General features: G+C 34.0%; 1 protein-coding gene across 4 annotated transcripts in view; it reads right to left on the bottom strand.

Annotated features, from left to right (window-relative positions):
- The window catches only part of TBC1D19 (TBC1 domain family member 19), a 130,243-nt gene that overhangs the window by 91,396 nt on the left and 15,440 nt on the right, over nucleotides 1-23,407 (bottom strand). For 2 of the 4 annotated variants that reach the window (XM_020286307.2, XM_076001156.1), the window contains exons 2-4: nucleotides 20,666-20,738; nucleotides 19,664-19,709; nucleotides 13,154-13,229 (exon numbers count right to left, since the gene is read on the bottom strand). In XM_020286307.2, the coding sequence (XP_020141896.1) occupies nucleotides 13,154-13,229; nucleotides 19,664-19,709; nucleotides 20,666-20,738 (195 nt within the window). Of the gene's footprint in view, nucleotides 1-13,153; nucleotides 13,230-19,609; nucleotides 19,710-20,665; nucleotides 20,739-23,407 lie in introns of those variants that run through there. The other 2 variants (XM_020286304.2, XM_020286305.2) reach the window with 2 other exon arrangements.

Raw genomic sequence — 23,407 nt, 5'->3', positions numbered from 1 at the left:
AAAGCTTATTTAACAAACAAACAAACAAAAAACCCTTACTTCTAATTAATCATTATAATAAAAATACAATTTATATAAATACTAAAAATCCAATACCTCAATTTTTATTATTTATTCTATTATATAAGGAACCAAATTGTTAACTATTAAATTATGATTACAAATATTCTCATTTTCAATCACTCATGAAAATGGCTTTAGAATTGATAAAAAGAATAACTCTCAGACATAAAAACAAAATTAAAGTTACAATAGAAACCAATGTGTGGCTCATAACAAACTTGACCTTTGAAAAACAGAGGCTTGGCCTGGCGCGGTGGCTCACGCCTGTAATCCTAACACTCTGGGAGGCCAAGGCGGGAGGATCGCTCAAGGTCAGGAGTTCCAAACCAGCCTGAGCAAGAGCGAGACCCAGTCTCTACTAAAAATAGAAACAAATTAATTGGCCAACTAAAAATATATTGAAAAAATTAGCCAGGCATGGTGGCGCATGCCTGCAGTCCCAGCTACTCAGGAGGCTGAGGCAGGAGGAGTTCAGGAGTTTGAGGTTGCTGTGATGCCACGGCACTCTAGCCCGGGCAACGGAGTGAGACTGTGTCTCAAAAAGAAAAACAGAGGCTTGAACTGTGCAGATCCCCTTATACACAAATTTTTCTTACTAAATATATTGGAAAATTTCTGGGGATTTGCAACAATTTGAAAAAACTCACTGATGAACCATGAAGCCAAGGAAATATACATAAAAAAATTAAAGAACAGTTAGGTATGTCATGAATGCATAAAATATATATAGATACTAGTAGTTCAATTTTATCATTTCCTACCGTAAAATATACATAAATCTATAATAAAAAATTATCAAAATTTACACACACACAGACCATACATAGTGCCATTCAGAGTCAAGAGAAATGTAATCAAATGTAAACATGCAGTATTAAACCATAACTGTAAAATTTAACTGCAGTACATACTGTACTACTATAACTACTGTTCACAGTGACCTCCTACTGCTATTGCAGTGAGCTTGAGCGTTGCCATGATCAGCTTAAAACAACATGTGAAGACCTGGTGCAGTGGTTCACACCTGTAATCCTAGTATTCTGGGAGGCCAAGAGAGGAGGATTGCTCAAGGTCAGGAGTTTGAAACCAGCCTGAGCAAGAGCGAGAACCCATCCTTACTAAAAATAGAAAGAAATTAATTGGCCAACTAAAAATATATACAGAAAAATATGAGCCGGGCATGGTGGCGCATGCCTGCAGTCCCAGCTACTCAGGAGGCTGAGACAGGAGGATCGCCTGAGCCCAGGAGTTTGAGGCTGCTGTGAGCTAGGCTGACACCATGGCACTGTAGCCTGGGCAACAGAGGGAGACTCTGTCTCAAAAAAAAAAAAAAAAAAAAATCATGTGAAGCTAATCATCTCCACATGAGCAGTTCGTCTCTCCAATAAATTGCGTGTTATAGTAAAAAGTGATCTTTAGTAGTTTTCATGTATTTTTCATCATGTTAGGTGCCATACTGTAAACCCTGAATCACCATGGGACCCACACAATGTGCCAGTAGTGATGCTGGAAGTGCTCCGAAGAATCGAAGTCATGACATTACAAGAGAAAGTTGAATTGCTTGATGAGTACCACAGATGGATGTCTGAAGCTGTGGCTGCCGGCCATTTCAAGACAAATGAATCCAGCCTAAGGACCATTGTAGAAAAAAGAAAAGGAAATTCATGAACCCACTGATGTATCTGTGCCAGAAGGCATGAAAACTCTGCACTTTTTGTGAAGTACCTTTTTATCTAGTACTGAAAATGCAGCTTTTATGTGGGCGTAGGATTGCTATGAGAAAAAGGCATATCAATAGACTCTAACATGATTCAAGAAAAAGCAAAGTCATTATATGACAATTTAAAGCAAAAGGAAGGAAGGATCTAAAGCTGGAAAATTCAGTGCCACCAAAAGATGGTTAAATAATTTTAGAAAGAGGTTTGGCTTAAAAAATGTCAAGATAGCAGGAGAAACAGCTTGTGCCAACAAACAGGCTGTAGACAACTTCCCAGACGCCATTAAGAAAATCATGCCGCAAAGGACATTTATTAGTAAGGAAGGGAAGTAAGTACTAGGATTTAAGGCAAGAAGGGACAGGATAGGGTAACTCTACTGTTTTGTGCAAGTGCAAGTGGGTCTATGATCAGGACTGCCCCTATCTATAAAGCTGCTAACCCCTGACCCTTGAAGGGAAAAAATAAACACCAGCTGCCAGCTAGTCTTTTGGTTGTACAGCAAGAAGGTCTGGACAATGAGAACTCTTTTTCTGGATCAGTTCCATCAATGTTTTGTCCCTGAAGTCAGGAAGTACCTTGCTAGTAAAAGACTGCCTTTTAAAGTTCTTTTGATATTGGATAATGCCTCTGGCCACCCAGAACCCCATTAGTCCAACACTGAAAGCACTAAAGTGGTCTACTTGCCCCTAAACACAATGTCTCTAATTCAGCCTCTAGATCAGTATGTGATAAGGACCTTTAAGGCTCATTACACATGGTATTCTGTGGAAAGGATTGTCAACAGTATGGAAAAGAACCCCAAAATAGAGAACACCATCAAAGTCTAGAAGGATCACACCACTGAAGATGCCATTGTTGTTATCGAAAAAGCATGAAAGCCATCTATCTAACACAATGAGTTCCTTCTGGAGAAAACAGTTCACAGATGCTACGCATGATTTCACGGGATTTAGAAAAGAGCCAATCAAGAAAATCATGAAAGAGATTGTGGATATGGCAAAAAAAAGGCGCGGGGTGAAGAGTTTCAGGATATGGATCTTAGAAAAATTCAAGAACTAATAGACAACACACTAGAGGAATTAACAGAAGATGACTTGATGGAGATGAGTGCTTCTGAACCAGTGCCAGGCAATGAGGAAGAAGACGCAGAAGTAGTGCCAGAAAACAAACTGACATTAGATAATCTGGCAGAAGAGTTCTGATTATTTGAGATCATTTTTTACTTCTTTCATAACATGAACCCTCCTGTGATATGGGCACTGAAACTAAAGCAAATAGTGGAAGAAAGACTGCTACCATGTAGAAACATTTTTAAAGAAATGAAAAAGCAAAAACGTCAAATGCAAATTATGATGTATTTCTGTAAAGTTATATGACGTGCGCCTGCCTCTCCTGCCTCCCCTTCCACCTGCTGCACCTCTGCCACATAAGACAGAAAGACCTACCCTCTTCCTCCTCCTTCCTCAGCCTACTCAATGAGAAGACAACGACGCGGATGAAGACCTTTATAATGATACACTTCCACTTAATGAACAGTAAATGTATTTTTCCTTATGATTTTCATAATAACAGTTTCTTTGTTCTAGCTTACTTTATTGTAAGAATATAGTATATAATATGTATAACAAAAATATGTGTTATTCAACTGTTTATGCTATCAGTAAGGCTTCAGATCAAGAGTAAGCTATTAGTAAAGTTTTTGAAAGTCAAAAGTTATATGTGGATTTTTTGCCTACAGGGTTGGGGGAAGATCAGAGCTTCTAACCCCCGTGTTGGTCAAAGGTCAACTGTACTATACATATTTTTAAGACTGCAATATACAATTTTAATACAGCATAAAACCTACTAAAAGCCCAAACATGAAGGCCATTCAAAAGAGAAGGATGACTTTTGTAATGACATTTTGACAAAATATTCTGAGACATATATGTTAACTTATCTTTTAAAGAATTATTTTGACAAAAATAGCTCATTCAGGAGTTTTCTATAAAATGATTAATAATAGTTCTCCTAAACAGATATTCCATTGTACCAAAAATTTCAATTCACTAACTTTAAATTTAACATTAAATGTAATATAAAGAGAAAAAGTTATACATAAAAGAAATTAGACATCAGAAGAAAGTATTCTGAATGGGAAAAGCTAACAAAAACACAACTGTGAAATTCACATGCGTTTATATATGTTACTTTATTAATCCTACAAGATGTGTATCATTACTCTTATTTTAAAAATTAGAAAACTTTTTTTTGGCATATAAACAAAATAATTTATTTCTCACAGCTCTGGAGGTTGGGAGGTCCAAGATCAAAGTACCAGTAGATTTAAGTGTCTAGTGAGGGCCTTTTTCGTCATAGGATTTGGTATTTTCTGGTTGTTTCCTCACATGGTAGAAGGAGAAAACTTTTTTAAAAGAACACATAAAAGCAGAATGAGAAAGAATATTAAGAACTGATTATCATCTTTCTGCACTATGCAACTAAAGCAGGAACTTAGAAATAACCAAGAACAAAAGAAACAATATGACTAAAAATTAAGGAAAGAGGAAAGCAATGTCTAATCCAAAAAACAAAACAAAACAAAACAAAACAAAACAGTTTTTATGGCTAGAACAGGGGGAAATGAGGTATAATACCTGAGTTTTCAAATAATGAAAAGAAATTGATTCAACAAACATTTGTTTATTGAGTATCTATTAAACATGTCACTAAAGATAAATAAAATAGCATTCCCATCACCAAGAAACATATCACTTTTGTCATGGAGGTGAGGAGGATAACACAGACATAAAAAAATATGGGACAGACTGCAAAAAGTTCCTAAGAGCTGTATCAATCCATATGTCATAAAACATAGAAAGAACATGAAAGAATGAGCAAGGAAACAGGAAAGCTAGATACAGCAAAACTAGCTTTCAATGGAACACATACCACTTCCTTGAAAATCCTAAAAATAATTAAATACAAGTGACCCCAGTGATTGGCCATGTCTTCCCCCTCTCCTGACCCATATCTAGAACACTATGACAAGGCAGTGAGGTCTTTTCCAAGGTATTCCTTGCAAGAACTTCAGTCATATGATTGAAGAAGTTAGTTGCACAGAAATCTCAAATGGTCAGAGAAGTCAGTTCCACAGACAACAGAAACAGGAACAGAATTTCCTGAAAATGAGGGGTTATTCAAGATGAAAAAGCAAGTGGCTGCTTTTAAGCTGGGTCATCCTTTAAGTTCCCTCAAGAACTCTAATCTTAATTAAGTGGTATTCAATCATTCCTTCATTTACTCACTGACTCACTGAATATATTGAATGCCTTCTATATGCCAAGCACAAAATGAGAACCAGAAAGTGAAAGTTACAAGGAGCAGATGACTGTTTAATATAAGAAAGACACTTCACACAAGTAGAAAGAGTTAATCAAAATATGGTGAAACTCAAAGAAATCGTGAGCTCCTTGTTTCCAGAAATCCTAGAGCAAGAGGAGATGAGAAATGAACACTTGCCAGAGTTTGCACTAGAAAAACTTGCAGGTCCACTCTGGCTCCAGTTTTATAGATACTTAATTTTTCAGGTTCCTATGTGAAGGTGAATAAATGAGCTCTAAGTCTCAAAATGAAATGCTCAAGAAAAATCATAATTATTTCTGTGCTATTATTTAAATTAAAATTTCAATGAACACTTAACACCAAAAAATACATTAAAAGTAATAGTCTACTCGAAAGATTTCTAAAATAAATATAAAGCTTTAAAATGTTATTTAATAAGAAAATGAATGGCTTTTTACATTAAAAATGTTTAAACAGTAAAACATTTACCTTTTACCCAAACCCACATCCTCTCTAAATACAATTATTGTTGCCTTCAAATCAGTTTCCCTAATAATTGGAATCTATGGTATTGACTCAAAGGATTTCAAGGGTTGTATAAATAAGATAATTTCTAAGTTACGAAAAGCAAAATATTTATAAAAGAATACCAATTGTATTAAGATTTTTTAAATGAGTATTATAGCATTGCTACTTTTTTATAACAATGAAAGTAGTCTTTAAAATCCATATATATTAAACATGCAGCATGTTAAAAAAAAACTTATGAAATTATAAAATTAAAAGATATTTTCTTCACCCTGACTAAAAATAAAACAAAGTAAAACAAAATAATTTTAACCCAGCTATCTAATGGCAAAACATTTTAGTAATTCTTCTCCAATTATAAAATAACACATTTAATCTAGATAATTTAGAAAACAGAATATGTAAAGAATAAAATAATAAATCTCTATAAATTCCATCAACCAAAAATAAATATTATTTTAAATATTTATTTAATATTAAATAAATTAAAATATTTTGTTAAAAATATTTTAACTGTTAAAATATTTTGTTTTCTTTTTACATTTTTATTGCATATATATGTGTGTAATTAAGACATATGTATATATACACACACATTTATTAAAATGAAATTTTTATATTTTGCTTTTTCTATATAAGGTTATAATGTTAATGTACATATTTTCCTATTTCATTATATTAATATTTCTTCAAAATTGTTATTTTTGATGTCTATTTAACATTGTTTTTTGGAAATACCATATTATATTTAAACAAGCTCTACTGTTGTTCATTTAGGTTCTTTTAAATTTTTTACTATTATCACAAACACAAATTTCTGTGTTTCTGATTCTTTCCTTTATACAAGGTTCTAGAATCAGAATTACTAGGTAAATGGCTCTGAATATTTTCTAGGAGTGTACATTAACCATTTTTTTAATTCAATTTGTTCCTCATTTTTTTAACCTCCCAAAATTAGGAGAAATCATTCATCATGTTAAAAAATATCTATTGGGTATCTATGGGGACTGTGCCAGATGTTGGAGATACAGTGATGAAAACAGAGATGCTGGTCCTGCTTCACAGAGTCTACAGAATCCACGTGATGATACAGACGACCCAAGTATTAGAGTAGGGGAGTACAGAGCACCAAAGGGAAAGCACCTGCATCTCTGAGATCTGGGAGTCAGAGAGCCCACCTAAAGAAACTATCATCTCACCTGCTAACCTAAACAATGTGTAGAAGCTAGCTACAAATATATAGGATTGTGGGAAGGCCATTTCAGGTGGAAGCGACAGCATAAGCAAACATTCTCCTATTATAAGTAAAGGAGGTCAAGTATGATTAGAGAGGAAGAATATTTGTTTATGTGTGGCAGGATGGGGAGGGACTGTGTGAGAAGGCAAGAAGAAATGGGACTGGAATAGTGAAATGGGGTGAGATCACTTATAGCCTTGTAAGCCTTAATAAGGAATTTAAGCTCTATCCTTAAGTTGTGGAAGTTTTAAGAAATGGAGTGACAATACACAAGGCAGAAAGGCCAATTAGGAAAGGGATGAGAACTGAAGTATTGTAAAATCAGCAAAACTCTCATTTTTGCTAAGGTTACTGAATTGATAAAGAACAGGGTAAATTCAACCACATAGTATGTCTTAAAGTTTGCCTGAGCATTTCTGGGCTATAGAGAGAAATAAGCTGAATATTATCAGGTAGTATAAATTCTGAAACCAGACTGTCCAAGTTCAAATCCAAGCTCTACTACTTACTAGTTTTGTGAAGTTAGACCTATCTAAGACCATAAGAGTAACTCACCTCATAGAGTTGTCATAAATATTAAATGGGTGGATACATGTAAAGCACTAGAATGGTACCTGGTACATAATTAGAGCTCTATGTGCTTACCAATATTAGTTCACAAGAAAAGTTATACATTTGGATTTATAACACTATATATCAATTTCTTCACATACTATTTTCTCTGCAAGATATAGCAAAGAATTTTTCAAAACATGTCACATGGAAATAGAGTTTCATAATCACATAAGCTTGCATAACAGTAGATTAAATAAAATTAAACAGGTTTCTTTATTGTAGAACTTTTCTAAGCCTTTAACATGCCAAAATAAATGGTAGGCAACAAAATAAAGAAGTACTGGATTAATAATCAAATTATAAAATAAATATCCATGAGTCCACACTAACATAAATAATTGAATAAATAAATAAATAATAAAGAAAAGAAAATTCTTCCATGTAGAAGAATTCTAAATAATTTATAAAGATACTTCCTCAATGTGGAGCATAACTCCCTACTCCTTAAGTGTGAGCTATACATAATGACTTCCTTCCAAAGAGGACAGTATGGAAAGAAGGGAAAAAAGAGACACCTCACAAGTACTCCCTCAGCCAGGTGATCGAGGTCAACATCAACAGTATAAATCATGTTGATAGTATGTATCCTGATGTGATGTGCTGAATGCAAATGGCGCTTTTGTGGTCCTCCTCCAAAAAACCCAAAATCCCAGCCTAATCATGAGGAAAACATTAGATAAATGCCAACAGAGGGATGGTCTACAAAATACCTGACCAGTACTTCTCAAAACTGTCAAGATCCCAAAACAAGGAAAGTCTGAAAAACTGTCATGGTCAAGAGGAGCCTAAGGAAACATGACAACCAAATGTAATGTGGTATCCTAGATGAGATGCTGGAACAGAAAAAGGACATTAGGTTAAAAACTAACGATATCTGAATAAAGTATGGACTTTAGTTAACAATAATATATCAATCGATATTGGATCATTAATTGTAACAAATGTACCATACTAATGTAAGATGTCCATAAGAGGGGAAATTAGGTATGGAATCTATGAAAACTCTCTGTATTAGATTGTCAAAGCTCTTCTAAAAAAAATCAAGTCTATTAAAAATAGTAAAATCAATTCTGATTCATCAAGAGGAAAGCAGTGTGCCTAAATTCCCAAACTTATTTGTCTATGGAATCTTTTGTGTGGAGCATCTCTCAGGGCTAGTATTCAGCAGAAAACACTCTAGAAAATGCTAATGCAGAATAAGAAGCCCCATAACCTCATCAGTCTAGAAAATTAAGTACCAGTCTAGCTTTTCAAAAATTTCAGAGAGCTGATTTACATCTCAAGTCTTAAGACATGATCAAAATCTAAGTGAAGATAAAATAACTCATAAAACTTTAACAGAAGCCAGGCGAGGTGGCTCTCGCCTGTAATCCTAGCACTCTGGGAGGCTGAGGCAAGTGGATTGCTTGAGGTCAGGAGTTCGAAACCAGCCTAAGCAAGAGTGAGACCCCGTCTCTACCATAAACAGAAAGAAATTAATTGGCCAACTAATATACATAGAAAAACTTAGCCGGGCATGGTGGCGCATGCCTGTAGTCCCAGCTACTTGGGAGGCTGAGGCAGGAGGATTGCTTGAACCCAAGAGTTTGAGGTTGCTGTGAGCTAGGCTGACGCCACGGCACTCACTCTAGCCTGGGAAAACAAAGTGAGACTCTGTCTCAAAAAAAAAAAAAAAAAAAACTTTAATAGAAAAAAGAAATCAAATTTTTCCATGGTATAATTCCAAAATATTCTCTGCCCACATTTTACTGAATAAAATGGGGAAAGAAACACCAACTGGATTTTTTTAAAGTTCTTTTTGATTGTAAAGGGCAAAGAACCACCTGCTAAGAAACCACCTGTACCCTTCTACTTCCTAGTGCTCCTATAAAACTTCCTAGCCACCTCCTTTAATCACACAGCACTTTTTTTTTTTACAGCACTTTCTACCATGTATTACAGTCACTTGTGTCCAAGTCTTATTCAACTACTAAACGATGTAGTTACCTAAAGGCAGAATCTGTATCTAATTTATTACTGAATCTCCACAGCAGAATATCTTCTACTTAGTAGGCATTCAGTAAATATGTTTTTGAACTCCTGACTTTGATCAAGCCACCTGCCTCAGCCTCCCAGAGTGCTAGGGTTACAGGTGTGAGCCACTTCGCCCAGCCATATGTTTTAAATAAATATTGTAATAACTGCTAGAAAAGATGGCAAACTCCTATACCATTAATTCAACATAAACTTACTAAGTTCCTGCTACAGAAAGGTCAGTGTACTAGATGCAACAGGTATGTAAAAATATTTTTAAACTATTAATTCTTTCAAGAGTCAGATAACAAAAGTCAGTAAAATGTATACAAAAATTACTACAATACAACACAATTTGTGATAAGGGCCATAATATAATAGAGATCTATAAAAGATCAAGAGAGGGAGAGATCTCTTTCAACAAGGGTAATCAAGAAGAGACACCATCTGAGCTGACCCTTACAAAGTAGATGGGATTTTCATAATGTAAAGCAGTCAGAAAGGGCTTTCGAAGACAAGAAAACAAACTATAAGAAGTGTTGTTGATGCAAGAGAAAAAGGCAAAATGATTCACTTGCATGGACACATAAGACAGTTATAAGACAGTGAAGATTGACAAAGTGGAAGAGGAGGCTGGGCACAGATAGTAAAAATTCTTCAATGCTGAGCTTTGGAGTAGAAACTTCATTTGTTAGGCAACTGCTAGTCACTGAAGGTTTGTTAAAAGGGCAGTGAAACACATTAGAAGAGTTCACCTACTTACTAATGAAAGTTAATAATATTGAGAATACATAAAGAGATGGGGAGAGAGATAGATTGAAAGTTGGGAGGTATAAGAGTAAGACAAGGATGCGAATTAAAGCACACTGTCTGAAATAAACACTCAATAAAAGATAATGATTATCAGCATTATCACCATAATCATTTTCTGATCACTATGGCAATAGCCTTGATAACAAAAAGAAAGACTGTAAGACTATGGGAAGAAATAATTTATAGAGCTTTAGTGACTATTTGGATATGGAAAACCGGTATCAAAGATATCTCAAGTCTAAATTACTAAAATAATGGAAACCTACAAACAAAAATAGGAAAGTCAGGAAGGGACATTTATTTTAGGAAGAAGGTAATAAAATCAGTTTTCAACATGTTGAATTTGATCTCACAGAAGAAATGTATGATGGATAATTGATCATAGAGGATTAGAGCAAAAAGAGATATGGCAACAAAGAAAATGGAAGCTGTGAAAGCTTGTATGACATAATCTGAATATTTTAAAGTAAGCGGCAAATGTTAAAAATGAGTGAGACAGAGGCAGAATTGGGGGCCACAAAAGCATGTAAAGGTTTTAGAAAAACCTAAATGGAAAGCAAGTAATGAATAAAGATTAATGAAAGTACTGACAGGTAGCAAAAAGAATCTTTAAAAGGTAAATGAATTTACACTAGACTAATGGTTAACACAGGACTTGTGTAATTTTTCCCTGAAGTAGTCAAGGGTTTGGGAGAGAAGAGAAAATATTAAATAATAGAGTAGCCTTAGGCTAAGGACTACAATGGCAGACAGAATAGTAGTCTGATGAAGCAAGAGATTATGAAGTGCAAGAAAGAACATGATAGAACGGAAGTCATGTGACCCAGACTAGGTAGCTTTCACACAAAGAGGAGAGAACCGCCACAGAGAATAGGGAGCTGAAGAACTGGATGTTTCAAGAAGAACAAATCTAGAAAGATAGGCAGATACTAACTGGTAGAGGAGGTAAATAGTATGACTGTGGTCAAAGAATCCATTAGTTCAACAAGCATTTACTGAGAGTGTTCTGTGGGCTAGGTACTATGCTAGATGCTGAGGATAAAAAGCATAGTCTCTGCTATTAAAAGAATGAATAATTTAGGGCATGGATTGGAAAACCTGTAAAAGAGCAGATAGTAAATATTTTAGGCCTTGCAGGTCATAAGGTCTGTATTGTAAGCACTTACCTCTATCACTGTATTACAAAAGCTGCCACAGACAATATGTAAATGAATGAGTGTGACTATGTTCCAATAAAACATATTTTATTAATTCATATAATTTCCTGTGTCACAAGATACTATTTTGATTTTGATTTTTCAGCCAGTTAAAAATGTAAAAAAAAATTCCTAGCTTGCCAGCCATATAAAAATAGGTGTCAGGCTGAATTTGGTCCATGGGCTGTAATATGCTAATCCCTGATGTGAATGGATAAAAAAAAAAATATATATATATATATATATATATATATATATATATATATATATATATATACAATGTACATACTTATCATCCATGTATATTCTCAGCAACTAGCAGTAGGCTTTAAGAATGGACTTATTATTTCTCTATTTGTTTTTTTCAGTTATGATAGGAAACCAGCCTCTGTGTTTTGTTTTCTTACACCTACTATGCTAAAACTGATATTTTCTCTATACCCTTTGAAAATTTTCAATTTCACTAAAAATATTAGGCACAACCTTCTTAGTTTTAATTTCTTGAGTTTAAATCTTTACAACAAAAGACCACACAATTCTTTCATACTAGTATCATGTAACTATCATGCTTTATGACAAATAAGTAAATACTATCCAATTTCCAGCCCTAAAAAATACCACATGGAAATAGAAATACAAATTTCTGCAAATTATCTCCACATTTTTGTTTGTATTGCCTCCTTTTGTCATCTAATTTTGATGATTTATTTAAATAAAAATAAAAGTTGCAAAATAAAAATCTGCCTAATGTCCACTGTTGTGGAATGTGATAACTCAAGCAGCAGAAAAATTTCAAGAGCAGAACTATAATGATAATTGTTGAAGCTGAGTCATGGGTTCACGGGAGTTCTTTAAGGAATCTTTGACATATTTCATACTAAAAGGGTTTGAAAAATCCATTTCTGAGGCTATGCTGGAGAACGAAGGTCAACTGTGACTGTGCTGCCCATGAAGCGCCCCGGCAGCGGCAGTCACAGAGTCCCAGCCGGCACCACGAGGAAGGCTACGGACAGGATGGTGCCAAAGAGAGGTGGACCAGGCTGTGCCAAGGTGAAGGGCAGTTAGAAGAGTTAGGGCATGTGACAGAACGTACTGAGCTTCTATTTTAATAGCTTTTTATAGTTTTTCTGTTTAAATTACTTTATTTCATCCTTTAAAAGTGATTCTTAGTTGTTTGCCAGCCCATTTGATAGCAGGTTCATCTGAGTTCTGTAACAGAATACAATTAATATGTGACAGCCTGCTGTGAGAACAAATATATTTCAAAGACAGTATGAATAACACTGGCTTCAAGGCCAAAATTTTATAGGAACAGGGTATAAGTTCATTCACATTTCATTCCTTTATTATCATAAGGCATGAAGAATAGATTTTCACATAATACTTTCATCATATTTTAAATTTCAAGCCAGTATGGTAAACGATATTTTCCCTTCTACTCAATTTTTTCTAGGATAACTATAGTTAAATAGGCAAGATCCTTGGTTACTGAAAATAAAGAGAGAATATCCGAATACTATTAACATCAATTTAGTGGTTCTTACCAAGGCTTTCATAATGAATAATACATACTCCTGACAATAAGGACCTTTTACTCTGCATAACTCAAGCATGTAAAAATGAAATAAAAATGAACAATAGCCAACCTGTGCCTTCCTCATGTATACCAAAGGTTCTTTAAGATGCTCAGGAGGTGCAGCAGGATGACTTGGTAAAGGAAATCTAGGAGCAAAAAGAGGCAGCTAAATATTACACATTTATTCTCTTGGTTGACAATACTTACCTCTATCGTCCATTTTATAAATGAAACAGAATATTTGATAGTTCTATATATTTACACAAGGTGCAAGGGCCTACTAAAACTTTAATTCTTATCCTAGTAGTATTGAATTTCTAGATTAAAATTTCAATTACATAGTAAAAGTTACATTGCATGATAATCTGAATTCATAAATTGAGGTAATTTTAAAATTACCTATCTCTGTAAATGCTCACATAAAAATTGTCATAACCATTAATTTTAGCATACAAATATTATAACATTTAAGGGAACTTTTAAGGTTAAAAACATCCATTAACTTACCAATGTATTAATTCATTTCATGTCTCCTAATTTCCTTGTCCACATGATTGTATATATTTTTTACATAATTGAAATAGTAATATAAACAATGCTTTTGGTAACAGCCACATTTTAATATGTAATACATAAATCTACAAATTTAATATAACTTAAAAATTTTAATTCTGTTATCCAAGTAATATTATATTTTATATTATATATTGTTTTTATTAAGAAAATAGATTTATTTAGTCAGCAAATATTTTAGCCATTCTAGGTTCTAAGTATAAAGTGATGATTAAGAAAATATTTGCTGTTTTCATGGACTTCATATTCTAGTGAAAGGCAGTCAATAATTATGAAAACAAACAAATCAATAGAATAATATCAGATAGTAATAAGTGCAATGAGAAAATGAAAGGTAGGGTGATGAGATATAAGTAATTTGAGAGGCAGTGAAGGCCTCTAGGGGATACAATATTTGAACTAAGACATGGGTGAGAAGAATTTGCCAATCAGGCCAATATCTGGGAGAAGAGTATTCCAGGCAGAGGGACAGCAAGCACAATAGTCTGAAGAGGGAATATTTGGAATGTTTAAGGATCAAAAAAAAGCCAGCATAGTGGGAACATAATGACTGAAGTGCAGAGAGGTATGAAATCACAGACAGAAAAGGCAATAGAAAGACATAATGGTTCAATATTTACTTAGAGATTTCAGTCCTTTCCTCAACAATATATAATTCCTATTGAAATCAGTCATAGGACTTGTATCTACAGCAAAGCAACCATGTTCCATTAACCAAAAACCACAGACTGAATGCTCAAGAAATTCCTGCTCCAAAGTGGGACATTTGTTAAGGGTTAATAATCCCAAACACTTGCATCTGTCCCAGAGCCTGAGTGTAAAAGGCTCAACTGTCCACAAGAAACACTGCTGGAATAGAAAAAGGCAACCTATCCCACACAATGTATAAGACAATTTCACAAATTGATTATTTCTGGCAAACTATTTTTTCTACTAAAAAAAAATTGGTAGTCTCTAGATACTTCGATATTTCTTGTCTTATATGCAAGACAGTTTAAAATCTATCTCACATTACCCAATTTGCTTCCATTTTAATGGCAATTATGTCTAAATTTAATAAAACTTAGAAATTTAGTATTAAAACTTAAAAGCATTTACTGATAATCTTAAGAGTTATTTAATGATCAAAGAAATTTACCCAAAAATATAGGTAATAAGAAGAGGCAACTCAAAAGTCATTCACATTGAAACCAAAATCAAGTTAGATATTTATTTATGCATAAATACTTCACAAAAGCCTACTAAATGTTCAAAGTAAAAGAGATATAGAAGTGAACAAAACAGGTCAAAAATATCTGCCCTCATGGAGCTTACAATTAGTAATATGAAGAGATAAGTTTGCCAGATGGGATAATGCACAGAAATCTATACAGTACCCTTGACTCTATTTCTTCTTGTTCCCCAAGTCCCCATAAATACCTCTCAGCTTTTCTACCCACTGACAGTATCCTATTTTAGGCAACCATTATCCCTTTCCTACATTCAGTTCCTAAGCAGTTCCCCCTGCTTTCATACTATTTTCAACCTATTCACTAATATGCCTGTCAGCCAGGAGTGATACCTTCCTTTATTCGCAATTGTATTTCCAGTGTCTAGCATAATGCCTGACACATACTAGATAACCAATACATTGTTGAACAAATAAAATGCAAATGTGATCATGTTACTACTTTGATTAAATTTTTTAAATGGCACCCAAATGTTTTTAGGATCCAGTCTACAAAGCCTTAATTAAGCACATCCCCCGGCCGGGCGCCCATAATCCTAGCACTCTGGGAGGCTGAGGTGGACAGATCGTTTGAGCTCAGGAGTTCGAGACCAACCTGAGCAAGAGTAAGACCCCATTTCTACTAAAAATAGAAACAAATTAATTGTCCAACTAGAAATATATTGAAAACATTAGCCGGGCATGGTGGCGCATGCCTGTAGACCCAGCTACTCGGGAGGCTGAGGCAGAAGGATCGCTTAAGCCCAAGAGTTTTGAGGTTGCTGTGAGCTAGGCTGATGCCATGGCACTCTAGCCTGGGCAACAGAGTGAGACTCTGTCTCAAAAAAAAAAAAATCCCTGTGGACAAATCTAGCATCATCTGTTGCCAAGTCCCCTTCACTCGCTACCATCCAGCCATACAAACTTTTGTTCTCCTTTGTGCCACTTTCTTTTCCATCTCTAAATCTCTGAGCCTATATTTCCCTTCTGACTAAAGTACTTTTCTTCTCTACTTCTTCCCCTAACTCCTCTACCTTAGCTTTCTGACCCCAGCCTGAATATTGTTTCTTTTGGTAAGCCACTAGAGCACCCCCAAATCTGAGTTATGTGCCTGCCCCATGGTTCCATGTACTTCCCCAATCACAGGACTTATTGTATTGTAAATGCCTCCTTAAAGTCTGTGTGCCTAACTGGGACGTAAGCTCCATGAAAGCGAAGACCACCTGGATTGTTCATTATCCTCAGCACACTGCTCAGTGCATAAACATAAGCAAATATATAGTAGCATTTTAAACTAAGAGGGCTAAGAAGAACTTTATGATTAGGACATTTTGGAGGTACCTATGTCTACTGCCTGAGCACTCTCCCAGCGAAAGCCATGAATGCATCACAAAGACGTATCTGAATTTGTGTTCTACTGTAAAGTACTCATTATCTAAAACCCTTCCATTTTAGGGCCACTAGTCTTTAACACTCATATCTCTCTAAAGTATGGTAGACATGTGTATATATCAACTGTAACAGTAAACTATGGTATATGTTTTTATAACTTGTACATATAGAATACGTTTTTTAAAAGGTTTACTTCTTTAATTTATGTTCTTTAAGGGAAATAAGAGGTCATCTAATTCTTTATAAACTGCTCTGTACTTGAAGACCAAGACATAGAAATAAGCTGGTGTATTTTCATTTTGTGTGTAAAGATTGTGTTAGTTAAATCTTTATAATAAGGTTAGGATTGATAATTACACTGTTTCCTCAATTTAACAGATATTTATCATGTGTTAATACTGGTACAGTTAGTTGCTCAATAACTATTTGCTGACTCAATGTACTTTTTGTGATGATATTACTAAAAGAAACACAAGACACAATTCTTGTTACAGAATATTTTTAATGCAGTCAAGAGATAAGATATAGACTTATGGGAAATATAGCAAAATGCATGGGCTTTGGAATCAGATAATTAAAAGTCAAGCTCTAGCACTGCCATTTACTAGCTATACAATCTTCAGCAAGTTACTTAGGTGTTCTGCCATAGTTTGAATGTTTGTCCCCTTCAAAATTCATGTTGAAATTTAATTACCATTGTAATAGTATTAAGAGATGGGACCTCTGAGAGGTGATTAAGGCATGGGAGCTTCACCCACATGGGTAGGACTGGTGCCGTTATAAAAGGATGTGTTTGGTCTCCTCTTGCCCTCTCTCGTCCTCTCACCTTCTGTCATATGATGACGTAGCAAGAAGACTCTTGCCAGATGCTAGTGCCTTAATATTGGACTTCCCAGCCTCCAGAACTGTGAGCCAATAAATTTATGTTCATTATAAATTACCGAGTCTCAGATATTCTGTTATAGCAGCACAAAACAGACTAAAACAGGGGTCCTCAAACTTTTTAAACAAGGGGCCAGTTCACTGTCCCTCAGATTGTTGGAGAGTGCACACTGTGGGCCCAGGAAGAGTCGGCTGCTAAGCAGGACAGGCAGTGGTGGCAAAAACATCCAGAGGGCCGGATAAATGTACTAGGCAGCCTGTATGTGGCCCGTGGGCCGTAGTTTGAGGACGCCTGGACTATTACATAGTCTAAGCCTCAGTTTTCTCTTCTGTAAAATGGTGATCATAATAAATTCTACTTCATAGAGTTGTTACGAAAATTACATTAAATAAGCCAATGCATATAAACTGCTTAGCACAGTATCTGGCACAAAATAAGCATCTGACCAATGTAAATTATCATTAATATAATATTGAATAGTTATAAACACAATAATAAATATGTAAGTTATCATTTAAAATGAGTAGAAAAGATAACGAATTGAGCAAAGTAAACACCCAAGTAGAAATAGCTAACCTAGGCTAGATTTACAAATTGCTAGTAAATAACAGAATACAGAAAATTTTCTAGTATATTTGTTAAATAAGAATATGACTAAAATCTTTGGTATGCTTCATAAAATGAAGTGTCCTATTTTCAGTTATGATCTGTATAGCTCATGTGATCTACACTTCTCTTAGGCATGAGAGTGTGTGTATATTTTTTTAACCTCCAATTATTTAATATTACCTAATGAATATTCCTACTTTACTTTTTGCTTTCTTTACTCATCTATCTATTGATTGCTGCCAGTGAAAAATGCAACTGAGAATAACTCAAAATCCACTTTATTCTTTTGAGTTATGCTAGAGGAACATTTCTTCCCCACTCCCAATGTGCCCTTCCATGTAAAAAGAGCTCTATTACTGTAACATTCTTGACCTCTCTGTAGGACATAACTCACTACATCACAGAAGTTTAGTGCCTTATTCATCTTTTAAATTTGAGAATAATCTGAACATACTTACCCTGATCCAATGCTATTTGACTGGAAGGTTAAGTCTATTTAATTCTGTAGTTCAGTTAAGGGATTCATTTTGTTCCTACATTAAACTATGTCCTCCTGCCTAGTCTTTATATGTAATAAAAGTGTAATTTTGATCTCCGATCTGCCTTTCTGTTTTATCATACTTCTCAATTTATTCAGAACCCAAGTGACAAGGAAAGGTAGTATTTATTACTGGACTCTTTCGAAAATCTCAAGTTATTCAAAAAATATTTATTTAAAATTCTATTCTATAGTATACCAAAGATACAGTACTGAATGAAACATAGTCCCTGCCATCAAGTAAAAGAGCAGTCTGTCACACAGACCAATTTTCAGGAATCATTAGTAATATCTCCTCAGACTGAGAATCCAATATTTGGAATTTCACACAACAGGCATCTCTAGTACATAATGTAAACTTAAAACCTTACTGTCATGATAAATGTCTATTCCTTTGGTGACTAGTGCTACCAAACATATGATCACGGTCAACTTCAATTAATAGATAGCACTTGTATTTGATGTTATTTAAGAACTCAAAAACCAACTGGGAAGATGGTGATAAGCAAAGAAGTAAATAATAATTTAAAAATAAAATTAACTAAAGCACATATCTACAGGCCTTCATCTGAGTCTCTTTATTTTAGAAACAGTTCTGCTAAACTGGATTATCTTATTTCCCAGTTAACAAATTAGAAGGGCAAGTTGGAAATGAGAGTGTTAGAAACTAGAGAATGCTAGAGACACAGATACAGAGATAGCAATAAAAAATAGAAGTAAAAAAAAAATAGCAGATATAAAAGCTCTATTAGACTATGAATTCCATGAGGCAAGAATTGTGTTTCTTCTTCTATACTAAATCCATAGTGCCTAGCATAGTGCTGGCACATTGTAGGTACTCAGTAAGTACTTGATGAATAACAGAATGTTGAATAAACTACAAAAGCTAACATTCTAGATCTAGAGTTTTTGAAACGCAAACAATACTCCTGAATAGATCCTGACACTAAATCTAGATAAACAAAAACACTGCTGTTCTTAATAAAGACAACAATTTTGTAAAAAAAGATAATTATATTTAGAATAGTCAGTTTATAAAGACAAAAAAAATGTAATATCCAAAATGGCAATAATAAAAAGAATGTTAATAAACTTCAGTTATTGGAAATATTAACTTAAGAGAAATACCTTACTCCCTAATTTACTGGATGAATGAATTATTAATGTAAAATATGAGGTAGTTAAAAAAAAAACCCCTATTCATGATTGTCAGGCAGGATTGTCAGTAACTTTAAATTACATTAACTTACTTGAAATGCTATATAAGTACTAATGAGAAATAATAATACAATGAGTATACATAGCAATACCGATTATTACTCACAAAGTAAATATAGCTAAACCAAACAGTATCTCAAAACAGTGTGGGAAAACTCACACACTAAGTTCACTATAAACAGCATTCTGAAGTTTCTTCTCCCAACCTGTTTTAAAAAAAGAATAAAATATATGAACATATTAGCTTTTTAAATAAACAATATCATAACTAAATTTATCTCACTAAAATTTGGGTATAATATTTATTTGTGAAAATTTTCTCAACTGTCAATTGCTATGTAAAGTGGTATTAAGGAATTATTTCCTATATATTTATCATATCCTTTGGCTAACACTGAGTAGCAATGTCATCAACATGATATTATTTTTAAATAATATCATTATGGTACCATTTTCTCAAGTTAAGAGGAACATTTCCTTCTTTCACTACCAAGGTACTCAATGCCAAACTCTCTGGAATGTTGTATTACTAATGCTATGAGGAATGTGCCAAGGGAAAGTATAAAAATCAGGCCCCTGATGAAGATAAATCAGAAGTATGTAGTTATAATTAACTAGTCAATAAAATCCCAGACAACAGAAGCAGATTATTTTGAGTTACCAATAGTCAGAGCAGTTAGTTCAGCTGCTAAATAACTATCTGGGTACCACTTAACATGTCAGTTCTTATGTGTAGAGGTTGGAATAAGGAACCTCTCTCTTGCTTTACAAAAAAATTAGAATTTTCTTTTTGTTTTCTTTGAAAGCATAGAAAAATAGTAGGAAGAAAGTGTAAAAGGGAAAAAAACCACAATTGAAAATTAAAAAGACAAGTTACTTAACTAAGGAGATACTTAATATATTCAAGATGTACTTTGACTAGGAAGGTAAACAGTATTTGAAACTAATTATCACAAAGCAGTCATTCTCACAGTGTTCCTGAATTTTTGCACCATTTTATTAAAATGCCCAATTTTCCCCAAATAGAAACTTATTCAGCCAGTTTTCAGAATTTTGAATGAGTAATTGGAAGCCTGGGGATAAAATATTTTGCCTTAAAGAATTAGGAATAAATAAAACATTTCCTTTTTTGCCTTCAATAATTAGGAAAAAACTTACAAACCTGATATTTTAAAGAATTCCTTAATATCTTCTTTTAGTGATTCAAGTTTAATCTCAGGTCTCTGAAGACTGGCCTAATTTTTTAAAAAAGAAGAAAAAGAAGAAGACAGGAAATGACAGGTCAAAAGTAAATCACTTGGGTTGATTTTTAACACAAATGAAATTTTTAAAAAGGACTGTCCAAATGTGTATACTATTTGAAAAGTCTTCTTTGAGGATAGAGCTTAGAACTATTTAGACTAGCTTATAAGAGAGGCTTCCTCATCTATTCTTAAAATAGAGGATCTGTGACAGTATACTCAAAATATACAAACTTGCAGCTTTTGAGTACTTAACATCTTTACCTAACATTTCAAGTAGGAAAAATACTCATATTTTATGAATTTATTCCCTTACTATTATATCCAACATATATGGCACCTATACTTAACGACCAAAAAATCACTTGCACACATAAATAGATCTTTATATAGGGTCTTCCTCTTTGAATTCCTGTTCAGTGTAAACATGCATTTGTTGCATGTATTTATGGAAAATACATAAAACTATTATACTAATTCATAAATGCTTATTATTAATATCTTATCTTCAAGTGCATGCTTTCTATTCTACTGGTTTTTTACACTGTAATTTTTATCAAAAACAATTTTTCCTATTTGTAATGGCTTTGATTGCTCTCAAAGCATTAATGTTTTATCACCCAGCTTTATCAAATTCTAGCAGCCTATTTCTTAAGAAGGCATTCTATTAGGGGTGTCTCATAAGCATTTCAAACTTAAGAAATCAAATATTGATCTTATCTTCCACTCATTTCCTTGTTCCTTCTACTTTTTTAGTCTTCATCAAGGAAATCACCATCCACCACATCTTCCAACTCAGAAATCTCAAAGTTATTCTCAATTCCACTCTAACTCTTCCATGATTCAACCCCTTTCTGGAAAGATGGCAAAATCTCCACATAGAAACAGAGCAAGAAACTAAAGAGTAAAACCAAAATCCCATGGAAAATACTTACAACAAAACTAGATGATAAGCTATCCCCCACAAATACAAGCAGCTGGGGACAAACCAAGAGCCATAAGACCTGTTTGATATTAGCATCTGTACAGGAAAAAGCAGAGGAAAGCAATGGGGTATCTGATGTATGTGAAAACAAGAGAACTCCCAAACAGCCAACAAATATACACCTGAACACATGATGAGCCAATTTTCAAACAGGAGCTAAAACTGGGAAAGGTTTTGCCTAATCCAATATAGCAGGTGAGGTCTGAAGAGACTGCAGCAGTCTAACACCTATAAATTCTTATAACTACCAATCAGGGTTCCCTTTCCAGACAAGGTCTAAAAATGTTAATAAAGTTATCAAAATTGAGCATGATAGAGAACTAACTCATTGCCTTGAAAACTGGCAAATAAAGAAAAAAGCATTTATCTTGCCTTTCCTGTTGGAGATGTACCATTGGATAACCAAATAACAAATGAGAGGAAATGTCTCTTTAGAAAATATTATAGCTAATAGCTAAAACAGATATAAATATCACAATTTTGCAACCTTCAATGAATTTCTAATTCTAAGCATTGAACAGAAACAGCTACTGCAAAGAAGACAACCAGATATTATGTGGTTCTCAATGAAAGAACACTCTACTGCCTATTGTCATGCTAAAGTCTGATGAAATCTCTGGGTCCATCTGTCAACTTAAAAGGTATACAAAGGATAAAGGAACATTTGAGCCATACCATGAGTTTGCAATCAGAAAAGTCCAGGCTATGGGAAATTCTAAGGTCAAGCGGCCCAGTTCTTCAGATGATAAATTGTAAAGGGGGGTGGAGGGGGCAGGAAGGATGGAGAGAAAATCTATAAAATCTATAAAAGACTTAAATATAAAAAAAAATTATTTGGCAAGACTAAGGTGTAGTGTCTAGGGATATACATTTGGTTAATGAAACTATCAAGAAATGAAGAGAAGTGATTACCATAAGCACCATAAGCTATCAGGGAGGGAGGGGTTTGTGATTGGGATTAGGAGGGAGCAAATGGAGAGATTTCTACTGTGGCTAGCAAAGTTTCACTTCTTCACAGAGTGGAGAGTAATTGTTACAAAGTCTGTTTGACTTTATAATAATACATTACAGATTTATATCTATAATATAAATATATATTTATATATTTATAGAACAATAAAAAGATCAAAAAAAGAAGAGAAAAAATGTGTACCCCAATCTATTCTTTCTCTCCATTTTAAAATCCCACATTTTGTCTAGGTCCTCATCACTTCTCATTTGGATTATAGCAATAGCTTCTGAACTAGACATTTTACCACCTTACTTAAATTGCAACCACTCTCCACCCAACATTCTCAAACCCCTTGACTCTATTTTTCTCCTTTCTTAGCATTTACTGCCTACTAATATAATTAATTTATTTACTATGTTTATTGGTATATTATCTCATTATACTGGAAAAGGTATGTTCCACTACAGCAGACATCTTTGTCTTTTTCACTGTTGTATCCCAAGTTTCTAGAATAGTTTCATATAGTAGGTGCTCAATGAACATTCATTGAATGTATGAACCAGTTTCTCCCTTTTCCAATCTATCCTCCAGTGTTTTCTTTCTAAAACATTAGTCTTTCTTGGATATGGCTCTTCACAGCATACATAAGAAGTCTAAATTTTTCAACAGGGCATACTTGGCCCTTCACAAGGTCAACCCAACTTATCTCTACAAATTAATCTCCTG

The sequence above is a fragment of the Microcebus murinus genome, chromosome 3 (assembly GCF_040939455.1).
Source record: "Microcebus murinus isolate Inina chromosome 3, M.murinus_Inina_mat1.0, whole genome shotgun sequence".
NCBI lineage: Eukaryota > Metazoa > Chordata > Mammalia > Primates > Cheirogaleidae > Microcebus > Microcebus murinus.
Note: the sequence above shows the minus strand (reverse complement) of the source record. Positions and strands in the feature narration are given on the sequence as shown.